The sequence below is a fragment of the Mirounga leonina genome, unplaced genomic scaffold (genome assembly GCF_011800145.1).
Source record: "Mirounga leonina isolate KUSES-001 unplaced genomic scaffold, KU_Mleo_1.0 Mir_82, whole genome shotgun sequence".
Lineage (NCBI taxonomy): Eukaryota > Metazoa > Chordata > Mammalia > Carnivora > Phocidae > Mirounga > Mirounga leonina.
This window is the reverse complement of record NW_023270825.1, coordinates 51,953,410-51,965,992: the sequence shown is the minus strand read 5'-3', so window position 1 is coordinate 51,965,992 and position 12,583 is coordinate 51,953,410. Positions and strand designations below refer to the sequence as shown.

The window sequence follows — 12,583 nt, the reverse complement described above, 5'->3', positions numbered from 1 at the left end:
CTCAATCCCAGGACCCTGGGATCATGACCTGAGCCGAAGGCAGACGCTTAACCGGCTGAGCCACCCAGGCGCCCTCTATTTTTGTTTCTTAAGAATAGGTTATTGAGGGGTGCTGGGTGGCTCCCTCGATTAAACCTTGACTCTTGATTTTAGCTCAGGTCATGATCTCAGGGTTGTGAGATCAAGCCCCTTGTCTGACTCCACACTGAACAGGGAGTCTGCTGGAGGTTCTCTCCCTCTTCCTCTGTGCGCCCCCCACCCCATGTACGTGCACTCTCTCTCTAAAATGTATGGATAAATCTTTTTAAAAAATAGCTTTTGGAAGAGACTTGTTAACAGAGTTTATCAACAGAATTCTAATGAAAGAGGTACCAAAGAAAAATTTTATATCTTATTTACTTCTATATTTTTTGCATTTTTTTTACAATAAGCAGTTTACTACTTTTGTAATTGAAGTTTATAACACTTATAAGAGGTTTTAGCAACATGGGAAATACTTTTATGATAATGTTAAGTGCAAAAGTGGGATATAAAACTTCATATCTAGTAACACAACCATGTTTTCTTCAAGTATGTATAAAAAGTGATTTGAAAAACACAAAGATGTTTCAGAAGGAGACTTTAGGTAATCAGAATAAACTTTTTTTTTTTTTTTTAAGAGAATGCATGACCAAGTGAGCAAGGGGGGCAGGGGGAGGGGCAGAGGGAGAGAGAGAATCTTAAGCGGCCTCCACAGCCAGCATGGAGCCCAACACAAGGCTCAGTTTCACAACCCTGAGATCATGACCTGAGCCGAAATCATGAGTCGGGCACTTATCCAACAGAGCCACCCCAATGCCCCAAATATTTTCAGATTTTTCTATAGCAAAATTTATTAATCCCTGACTGACTCCTGCATCCTTGAAAATTCCCCACTCACACATATTTTCCATCACTACCTCTGCCCCCCATATTCCTTTAAGCAGAAATCAATGACAGAGTAAATCTAATATAAAATGTATCCCAGGGATGCCTGGGTAGCTCAGTCAGTTAAGTGTCTGACTCTTGATCTCAGCTCATATCTTGATCTCAGAGTCATGAGTTCAGGTCCTCTGTTGGACTCCACGCTGGGCATATGGAGCCCACCTGAAGAAAAAAAAATGTAATCCCTACTGTAGGATTATTTCTAGATTACTCACTATTTTAACTGGGTTAGTATTTTTTCTTTTAATGTTTCTAATCAAAAGTTGACTGTAATTGGTTTCATTTTTATCCCACTTAATATAAACTGTTGTATAATCAGTCATAGAAATTGTAATATTATACTTTTAGAAAGTAAAGTCAGGTATTTTTCATTGGAGGCATTTATTTTTCTTTGGTATCTTCTGGGTTAATTTTTGAAGATGTTAAGTGGTTTTTCACAAAATTTGTTGAGGAATAACAAATTATTTGAGGATTTGGTAGTTCATAGTCTGATCTTGTAAAGTCAAGTAGCTAAGAAGTTTTCAAGTAGACATATTTTTGATTTTATTGTTTTTCATTGTTACTTGATACTTGGCAAAGTTTGCAAAGAAGCATACTGAGAAAGCTTACAATTCACCACATGTCTAGATTTGATTGTGTCTGTAAGCTCCAAATAAATATATAGCCAGTAAGTATAATTTCTGTTCACTCAACTTATTTTTTTTTAAGCTTTTAAGTTTACTTATTTATTTATTTATTTTTAAATAATTTCTGTACCCAACATGGGGCTCGAACTCACAACCCTGAGATCAAGAGTCGCATGCTCTTCTGACTCAGCCAGGCAGGCACCACTGTTCACTCAATTTTTAAATATGCTATGGCCATATTGAATGTGAGGTGATCCAGAACAATTGAGGTCATCATTGGTGAAGAATTCTGAGCACTTGAATCATGCTCTCATTTAGTTCTTTAACTATGATTGTTCTTTAACTTCAGAATTCTATCCTGGCACTTTTGTACCTTAAGGATCAAAAGGGGCATGTGAAAAAAAATTGGATACTATAAAGTACTAGACATTTATAAAGTATCAGGCACTTGGTTTTAACTAAAAAAATCTAAGAAAATCTCCTAAGGAAACTGTGATATAGGTTACCACGTATACATTTTTATTTGGGCTACAGAATATGGATAGTAAATTTGCCACAGTAAGACTAGTAGAGTGGGGTGCTTACTGGTTCAATGACCTTCAGTTGGCATTTACTATGTAACACTTAAGGATGGCATAGTGTGAGAGTCTACACTGCTGAATCAGAAATGTTCTTTGCTCTATTCAAGTTGTCTTTTAACTCTTTCTGTCATTTACATTCTTTCCTTCCTAGCTGCCAGATGTGTACTTTAGGAAGGTAAGGTACAGAAAAGGTTTGGGGTAAAATAATAAGAAAGAGACAAAAATGTAGCATTTCTATCATGGATTGAAAAATACTGTTAGTGTACCATACGATATGTGGATGTTTATTTGTATCATTGTATATTTGATAAATATAATATTTTTTAATCTGAATTTCATAATTGAGTCTAAATTATCCTGTCATATTTATTACCAAGTAGATGTAACACAAATTTGCTAATTATTATTCTCTTCTTATAGTTTCCAGCGTATGATTTCATCCCATCTCCAAAATTAAAGTCCTCTCAAGGAATGCCAGTAAATGATGATTTATGTTTTAGCAGAAAAAGAGTGTCAAGAAACTTATTTCAGAATAGTCGAGATTATAACCCAGATTCTCTTCCTGTATGTGCTGCTGGTAAGTAAAAGGTGCAGGTAATGGACATGTTGAAACTTAAGTTAAAGGTTTCTCTAAACATAATAATTCCTTTAAGAGCTCAAAGAATTTATAATCTAGTAGACAATTCAGGTTCAATAAATATTTGTTAAAGATGTGATAATAATGGGGCACCTGGGTGGCTTAGTCCGTTGAGAGTCCAACTCTTGATTTCGGCTCAGATCATGATTTCAGGGTCATGAGATCAAGCTCTATGTCCGTCTCTGCACTGGGTGAGGAGCCTGCTTGGGATTCTCTCTCTCCCTCTCCCCCTTGTCCCACACGCTTGTTTGTGCGTGCTCACACTCTCTCTCTCAAAAAAAAAAAGAGATCTAGTAAGAATGGACACTTTGACATAATTGTCTCCTAAGACCTTGGAAGGGTTTCTCAGTGAAACCCTTTAAGTAGTAATGTAAGGCAGTATTTACTTTTTTTTTTTAAAGATTTTATTTATTTATTTGAGAGAGAGAATGAGATAGAGAGAGCATGAGATGGGAGAGGGCCCAAGGGAGAAGCAGACTCCCTGCTGAGCAGGGAGCCCGATGCGGGACTCGATCCTGGGACTCCAGGATCATGACCTGATGAGCCGAAGGCAATCGCTTAACCAACTGAACCACCCAGGCGCCCAAGGCAGTATTTGCTTAGTCGACAATCCATATTTATTTAGTGTCTCCTATGTGTCAGATACTTTACTAGGTACTGGGGATATAGCAGTCAACAAAAGAGGGAAACTTTCTCCCTAATAGATCTTGCATTCTAATTGGAGCAAAGCAGCCATAAATAAATGCAAAGCATAGTAGGTTAGATGGTGATAAATGCTATGGAGAAAAATAAAGCAGAGAAGATGAATATGGAGGAAGGGCTGTTTTAAATAATGTGGTGAAAGAAGGCCACATTCAGAAAGCGAATATTTGAAGCAAACCACACAAATATCAAGAGAGAACAGATAATTATAGGAAGAGGGAATAGTGCAGAGTGCAGGACATGTTTGAGAAAGATCAAAGAGGCTACTTAGTCTGGAATGAAATCGGTAAGGGGAAGAGAAGTAGAAAATGAAATTAAGGAGGTAATAAGCATCCTTATTTATAAGGCCTAATGGACTATTGAATGAACTCTGGCTTTTACTCTGAGTGAGGAACATTTTGAGAAAAGAAGTAACATCAGTTGCCTTGTGTTTTTCAGGCTTGTTTTGGATGTTACATTTAAAATAGACCTAAGGAGGGGCACCTGGGTGTTTCAGTCATCAAGCATCCAACTCTTGATTTTGGCTCAGGTCATGATCTCACCATGGTGAGATCCAGCCCCAAGTCTGGCTCCACACTCAGCAGGGAGTCTGCTTGAGATTCTCTCCCTTTCCCCCTGCCCCTCGCGCTCCCCCCGATCTCTTTCAAACAAATAAATAAATCTTTAAAAAATAAATAAAGTAGACTTAAGGAGGGCAAGGGTGAAAACAGGGTAGAGTTGATGGAGGTTTAACCAGGGTAGCAGTGAATGTAGTGGAAGTGATTAGATACTGACCATATGTTAAAGTTAGAGTTGATATGATTTGCTGGTGGATTGGGTGTGGAATGTGAGAGAGAGAGAAGTGAAGAATGCTCTAAGGTTTTTTGGCCAGAGCAACTGGTAAGATGTTTAAGTAAATGTTACAGAAAGTAAATATGGTAGTTTAGAGGACATGGTCATTGTCATGGGCCATATCAGTTAGAAAAGACACTAAAGAGGAGATAATAATTATACTGCATTTTCTGGGGATGTATATGATACAAGCAGTTAGAGGAGAGTTATGAGGAGAGCAAAGGTTTACATTAGGAGTTGGCTTGAGATATTCTAGGAGCTGTGTGAAGACAAGATTCATTTTAAATGGTCAAGAATAAATTTGGATATGGGGAACGCTTGTGTGCTAGGCTCAAAAATTTGAACTCATGCTCGTAAGCTATGGGGAACTAATGGAGATTGTTTTCATTAAGTAAAAAAGAAGCTAGGGTGATAAGGTTGTTTACAACTCAAATAGAAAGGAATAATCAGGAAAATATGACAACTGGATATAGAAGATGAAGAAAGGGAATAGCGGAAGATTTCAAGATTAGCACACAGGTAATTACAAAAAGGGTAATATGTTGACAAAACAAAGCCAGTTGGGAAGGAAAAATGGTTTATAAGGTAACGATTGACTTTGTTAAAATTTATTTAATATCCAAATGATATCAGTTATTGAAATGTGTTGGCTATGAGTTCAGGCACAAAATTTAGAGAACTTTGTTACCATAGGAGAATTTATAGATCTTTATGCAGTAAAATTCCATAATATTTTCATACAAAAATGACTGTTACAAAGATTGTATAATGTTTAATAGAGAAAAAAAAATGCAAGAATATAACCAGTTATGCTCATACCATTAGTTTGGATTTTTATAAGGCTCATGCTTTCTGTACTGGAGAGCTCTTACCTAGCTGTACAGATTTAAAATAACTGGAAAGTAAGACATCATATAACCTGATGCTAGATTGGATGATATGAATTATAAGTACTGTAGGGATTTAAAAAAGGAAAAGGTGATAGGTTTTGAAGTGGTTTGGGAAAACTCCAGGAAAAGTTGAACCTTAAAAAAGCTGGACCTTAAAAAAGGGAGAGGTTTGTGATTGCTTGGCAGTGAAGCAAGAGAGGGACTGTTATAGATAGGGAGAGTATAACCAAAGCATGGAGGTGAAAATTAATTTAGAAGATGTCCAGTACATGAAGGATAAAGGGGCTTAAAATCATAGGGAGAGAATTTTAAAAATCATAAAATTTCAGAACTATAAGGGACCCCCGGTAAGGAATAACCTTAACCAGACAAGGGAAAGGGAAAGAGATCTTGGAAATATGCCCAGATAAACTTAGAAACCATGTGAATGCTGTGTTACATGTTAGGAAAAAAGGAGAAGAGTTCTGCAGTACGGCTTTTTTGTACAGTATGTACTGCAAATACTGGGAAGAAGGAAAACCAGCCCAGGAAACAACAGATCTTGGTGAGGATGAGGAGAAAGGGAAATCCTCTTACATTGTTGGTAGGAATGCAAACTGGTACAGCCACTCTGGAAAACAGTATGGCAATTACTCAAAAAGTTAAAAATTAAAAAAAAATAAATAAATAAAAAGTTAAAAATAGAACTATCCTATGATCCAGTTATTGCACTGGTGTTTACCCAAAGGTACAAAAATACTGATTCAAAGGGACACATGCACCCCGATGTTTATAGCAGCATTATCAACAATTGCCAAATTATGGAAAGAGCCCAAATGTCCATTGACTGATGCATGGATAAAGAAGATGTAATATAGGTGTCTGGAGGGCTCAGGTAATTGAGCATCTGCCTCTGGCTCAGGTCATGATTCCAGGGTCCTGGGATCGAGCACCGAGTTGGGCTCCCTGCTGATCAGGGAGTCTGCTTCTCCCTCTCCCTCTGCCCCTTCCCCCTGCTTGTGCTCTCTCTCAAATAAATGAAATGCTAAAAAAAAAAAAAAGATGTGATTTTATTTATACACACACACACACACACATGCACACACACACAGTGAATATTACTCAGCCATAAAAAAGAATGAAATCTTGCCATTTGCAATGACGTGGATGGAGCTAGAGAGTATTATGCTAAGTGAAGTAAGTCAGAGAAAGACAAATACCGTGATTTCACTCGTATGTGGAATTTAAGGTGAACAGGTGAGCATAGGGGGAGAAAAAAGAGAAGCAACCATAAAACAGACTCTTTTTTTTTTTTTAAAGATTTTATTTATTTATTTGAGACAGAGAGAATGAGAGAGAGAGAGCACATGAGAGGGGGGAGGGTCAGAGGGAGAAGCAGGCTCCCCGCCGAGCAGGGAGCCCGATGCAGGACTCGATCCCGGGACTCCAGGATCATGACCTGAGCCGAAGGCAGTCGCTTAACCAACTGAGCCACTCAGGTGCCCATAAAACAGACTCTTAACTATGGAGAACAAACTGAGGGTTGCTGGAGGGAGGTTGGGGGGGCTGGGTTAAATGGGTGATGGGTATTAAGGAGGGTACTTGTTGGGATGAGCACTGGGTATTGTATGTAAGTGATGAATCACTAAATTCTACTTCTGAAAGTAATATTACATTCTATGTTAACTAACTGGAATTTAAATAAAAACTTAGGGGGTGGGGAGAAGGAAAGCCAGGTCTGGAGAAATGTTCCATGGTGAGGGAGCATGTAGAAAGAAACTGTTTTTGTGTATATTTTTCAATATACCTTTGTTTGTACTTTTCCAGTCTCTCTTCTGTTCTTTAACCCCTGATACTACTCAGATATGCCAATAGCAAAAACTGTCCCTTTCTTGCCTGCCTAGTTCACTGTACAGTTACTCTTGTAGTTATTCCTATGCAAATGAAATCAATATTTCTGAAATTAGATATATTCATGGAATAAAGTTAACATTTACTTTTATGTTTTTCTCTTCCTTCTCTCCAAAGGCAGTACTGGGACTCATCAGACAAATGTTTCTGGGAAATGTGGACAACTTGGATTTTCACAGATATGTGGGAAAAGTGGGAGTGTGGATTCTGACTTACAATACCTAGGGACAGCTAACAATCATCAAGATAAAGGTTTAAATTCCAACTTTATTTGGATACAAATGATTTATAAATATGTGGAATTTCCAAATGTAGCTTATATGTTATTTTGTGTAATTTTATTCATTGCAAAAAAAGAAATCAATCTTATATTTTTAATAACATTTTTTTATAACTTACCCTAAAATGTTAGATTTAATAATCTTAATGTAAATATGACTGGTGGAAATTAGAGGGTTTAGAAACTCATGGTGGAGATGAGCATTTTAATACCAAGTAATTAAAAACATTATTCATTAAAAAGTACTATGTTAGCAGAAGACAATTATTTTCCACAGCAGTTTTAACTTTTGTTTTTTCCTTTTTGAGAGAGACTGCCTGTGCAAGTTGTGGAGAGAGGGAGAGGAGGAGATAGAATCTTTTTTTTTTTCAAAATTTTTTTTTCTTAAGATTTTATTTATTTGCGAGAGAGACAATGAGAGACAGAGAACATGAGAGGGAGGAGGGTCAGAGGGAGAAGCAGACTCTCTGCCGAGCAGGGAGCCCGATGTGGGACTCGATCCCGGGACTCCAGGATCATGACCTGAGCCGAAGGCAGTCGCTTAACCAACTGAGCCACCCAGGCGCCCCGAGGAGATAGAATCTTAAGTAGGCTCCATGCCCAGCGTGGAGCCAACACAGGGCTCAATCTCACGACCCTGAGATCATGACCTGAGCTGAAATCAAGAGTTGGACACTTGGGCGCCTGGGTGGCTCAGTCGTTAAGGGGCTGCCTTCGGCTCGGGTCATGATCCCAGAGTCCTGGGATCGAGTCCCACGTCGGGCTCCCTGCTCAGCAGGAGCCTGCTTCCCCCTCTCCCACTCCCTCTGCTTGTGTTCCTGCTCTCGCTGTCTCTGTCTCTGTCAAATAAATAAAGAAAATCTTTAAAAAAAAAAAAAAAAGAGTTGGACCCTTAACCGACTGAGCCACCTGGTGTCCCAGCAGTTTTAACTTTTAAAGTTGTTTAGAATTTATTAAGTCTCCTGTTAGGAACCATAACTTCCTGACTAGCTATCATTTCAGATATCTTTTATGTCTCTAAGATATAGAACAAAAGGAAGGGCTTGAGGCTGGCTGTCAGTTATATGAATTTTTTATCTGAAGGGGTTTCTTAAATGTATGTATTAATTAATAGCTTTATCGATTATTATTAAGAGGTAAGATCATATGAAATATTTCTAGAGGTGTTTTAATTTTTGTTACATATCCTTTACTAAAGCTTTTTGAATGATAGGGATGTACCTCTGTCTTTTTTTGTCAATGAAAAGTAATGCTCATTTGAAATCAGTAAGGAAGATTTAGTTAATATAGTACTTAAATTTTAGCAACCCTTTCCTCCACACACTACAAAGGGCCATATGACTCAATGAAGTTTTTCTTTATGGTGTTTTCCCAATAAAACAGTTAATCTTTCTTAATGATAGAGATATTTCCTAAATTTTGACTAGATACCCTTGGGACTTGTGAATTGTGGAAGCAGCGAAGATTCTCTCTGTTGCTTAGTCTCTTCCTGTTTAGGATATCCCCAAATGATTACATTACCTTTGATAACTACCTCCACTCTCAGTGTTTAATCAGATCTTCATTGAGGCTTTGGTTTTCTATAACCTCTCAAAATACCTGTAAGAGTAGCTACTAAAGGGATATCAAGTTCTTCCAAAGTCAGCATTTAACTTAATAGTAGGTTGTACATTAAAAAGTCTATTAGGACCACCACCATGTCAACTAATATTCTCGGTGGGATTTCTGAAGACCTGGGTGTAGATGCCAGAAACTATCTAGAAGCTTCCTTCCCAATTTTAAATGTTGCAGTGATCCACACCAAACATTGGAAATGTTGGTTTTTTTTTTTTTTTTGGCATTCTATTGGTTCTCTTTATGTGCATTAAAAAATTTGATGTTTGAGTTCTTTGTAAGAAATATCCTGAAATCTCTTAATAAAAGGAATATGTAATAACACACTGACATGGAAGCATCAGAATCTATTAATAGAGCATTGCAATTCAAATCAGGAAGTTGAAAGTTTTCATTTACATGTAAATTGGTGACCACTTAAATCTCCTGTAGTCCCCTTTTCCACCCAAATAAGATTTAGGTAGAAGTAAAGGTCCAAACTATGTCATTTATGAATTAAAAATAAGTGATACATAATTACATCTAGTTAAGTCTTCAGAAGAAAGTTTTGTTAGTATACATAAGCTAGGTCTTTTGTTGTTGAAAATCTTCCAAAAAAATATTATAGGAAAATTTAAGGGAACCCTAAATGGTTACAAGTAGATTTTTATATTAGATGAGGAATAAAAAGAAAAGATCAATAAAAAGCAAGAAAAAATAATAAAACACACGATAAATAGAAAGCACAAAATAAGATGGTAGAATTAAAACCAAATATATCAGTAGTTACCATAAATATCAGTGGACAGAACTTAGCATTTAAATAACATGGATGATCAGATTTTATTTTATTTATTAAAATTGAAATGCTATTTTTTTCTGATTTATATTTTTTCTACTTTTTTAAAAGTTTTTAGTTAAATTCCAGTTAGTTAACATACAGTGTAATATTAAGTGCAGGTGTACAATATAGTGATTCAGCACTTCCATACATCACCCAGTGCTCATCACAAGTGTACTTCTTAATCTCCATCACCTGTTTAATCCATCCCCCCCACCTGCCTCCCTTCTGTTTCTTGGTTTCCCTCTCTCTTTTTTTTCCCCCTTTGCTCATTTGTTTTGTTTCTTAAATTCCACATATGAGTGAAATCATATGGTATTTGTGTTTCTCTGATTGACTTATTTCGCTTAGCATAATATTTTCTAGCTCCATCCATGTCATTGCAAATGGCAAGATTTCAGTCTTTTTATGGTTAAGTAATATTCCATTGTGTGTGTGTGTGTGTGTGTGTGTCTGCCACATCTTTTTTATCCATCAATCGATGGACACCTGGGTTGTTTCTATAATTTGGCTATTGTGGATAATGCTGCTATAAACATCACGGTGCATGTATCCCTGTGAATTAATATTTTTGTATTTGGGTAAATACCTAGTAGTGCAATTGCTGGGCTGTAGGTAGTTCTATTTTTAACTTTTCGAGGAACCTCCATACTGTTTTCCAGAATGGCCACACCAGTTTGCATTCCCACCAACAGTACAAGAGGATTCCCCTTTCTCCACATCCTCACCAATACCTGTTGTTTCCTGTGTTGTTGATTATAGCTGACAGGTGTGAGGTATTAGCTCATTGTAGTTTTGATTTGCATTTCCCTAATGATCAGTGATGTTGAGCATTTTTTCATGTGTCTGTTGGCCATCTGGATGTTGTCTTTGGAAAATGTCTATTCATGTCTTCTGTGCATTTTTTAATAGGATTATGAAATGCTATTTTTAAGAGCCATACCTAAAACACGTCAAAATAGAATGGGAGAAAGTAAAGCATGGAAAAGATATACTAGGCAAATAATCAAAGATAGCAAGTATAAAAATACTGATATTAGAGAAAATATGCACACTAAAGGTAAAAATATTTTTAGGGCTAAAGATGATCATTATTATGGAAAAAGAACAATTCAGGAAGAGATTAGACTTTTCTAAAATGTTTGGACGTGGGTGTGTTGGGGGGGAGTGTGTTGACAGAATTACAAGGAGAAAATTAACAAATCTACAAATGTTAGTAGAAAATTTAAATAGAGAGGCAGCGGATGGCTCAGTTGGTTAAGCATCTGCCTTGGGCTCAGGTCATGATCTAGGGTTCTGGGATCAAGCCCCACGTTGGGCTCCTTGTTCAGCGGGAGTCTGCTTCTCCCTCTGCTCCTTCTCCTGCTTGTGTTCTCTCTCAAATAAATAAATAAAATCTTAAAAAAAAGAAAATTTAAATAGAATAAAGTTTTATATTAGATGATACAGAGTAATGAACAACACAATTAATAAGCTTGTGAAAGTTGTCTCAGTTAGAAATAGAAAACCTCATTAGACCTGTAATCATTAAAGGAATTTTATTTTAAAATTTTACCCCTACACACACAAAAAAGACAAAGTCTCAGGCTCAGATGATTTTCCTAGTATTCTGTCAAACCTTCAAAAAGAGATAAATCCTATCTTATACAAACTGAAAGAAGAAAGAAAGAAGTTTCCCTGCTTTATTTTATGAGATGAGTATAGCATTAATACCATACCATAAAGTTAATGAATAAAAGCAAAAAATGGTGGCCCAGGCTCACTTTCATGAAAGACGAAGTCCTAAATAATGTATTGGCAAGTGAAATCTAGCAATGTGGTTTTAAAATGTGTAATATATTATGTGTAAGTAATTTTCCAGAAAATCCTATATTTTTAACCTTATCATAGAAAGGAGGAAAACTATATAAATGTGTCAATAGATGTGGTTAAAATTCAACATCAGTGCATGATTACAAACTCATAACAAACTACAAATAACTTTCTTAACCTGATTAATATCTCTTAATACCTATAGCAACTATATTTAGTGTTAAAATATTAAAATTCACTTTAAAGTCAAGAATAAGACAAAAATGCTCACTGTTACCTTTGCTTTTGAACATTTAACTAATCCCTCTAGTATTTATTGGGAAGCAGGCATTTTCTAGAATCTAAAAATCAAAATCTAGTAGAGGAGAAAATAAAAAAAAGAAACTAGAATAGAAATGACTGCTGTGAAGAAAAATAAGCCAGGGTAGGAGACAGAATGTGATAAGGAGAATTTCTGTGGAGTGCAAACGTTTAAGCAGAAAGCCAAATGAGGCCATTTTGGCAGCTGCTCTTGGTTGGGGCCGTCCCGCATCTAAGGCAGGAAGATGCTGGCCGCAAAAAAGATGAAAAAGTCACTGGAGTTGATAACTCTAGGCTCCAGCTTGTTTTGAAAAGTGGAAAGTATGAGCTGGGGTACAAGCAGACTCTGAAAATGATCAGACATGGCAAAGCGAAACTGGTCATCCTTGCCAGCAACTGTCCAACCTTGAGGAAATCTGAAATAGAATACTACGCCATGTTGGCCAAAACTGGTGTCCATCACTACAGTGGCAATAATTGGGCACAGCATGTGGGAAATACTACGGAGTATGCACACTATCATTGATCCAGGTGATTCTGGTATTATTAGAAGCATGCCGGAACAGACTCGTAGAAAGTAAATCACTCAAAATTTTTCTTTAATAAAACTGGCCACAGCTTGTTTAAAAAAAAAAAA

The 12,583-nt window shown here is 36.7% G+C and overlaps 1 protein-coding gene and 1 pseudogene across 5 annotated transcripts in view; both read left to right on the top strand.

Moving 5' to 3' along the window:
• Window positions 1-12,583, top strand: part of TOGARAM1 (TOG array regulator of axonemal microtubules 1) — a 77,691-nt gene that overhangs the window by 13,277 nt on the left and 51,831 nt on the right. For all 5 annotated transcript variants that reach the window (XM_034992770.1, XM_034992771.1, XM_034992772.1 and 2 more), the window contains exons 2-3: window positions 2,591-2,747; window positions 7,238-7,372. In XM_034992770.1, the coding sequence (XP_034848661.1) occupies window positions 2,591-2,747; window positions 7,238-7,372 (292 nt within the window). The remainder of the gene's footprint in view (window positions 1-2,590; window positions 2,748-7,237; window positions 7,373-12,583) is intronic.
• On the top strand, window positions 11,739-12,527 carry LOC118002368 (annotated as a pseudogene).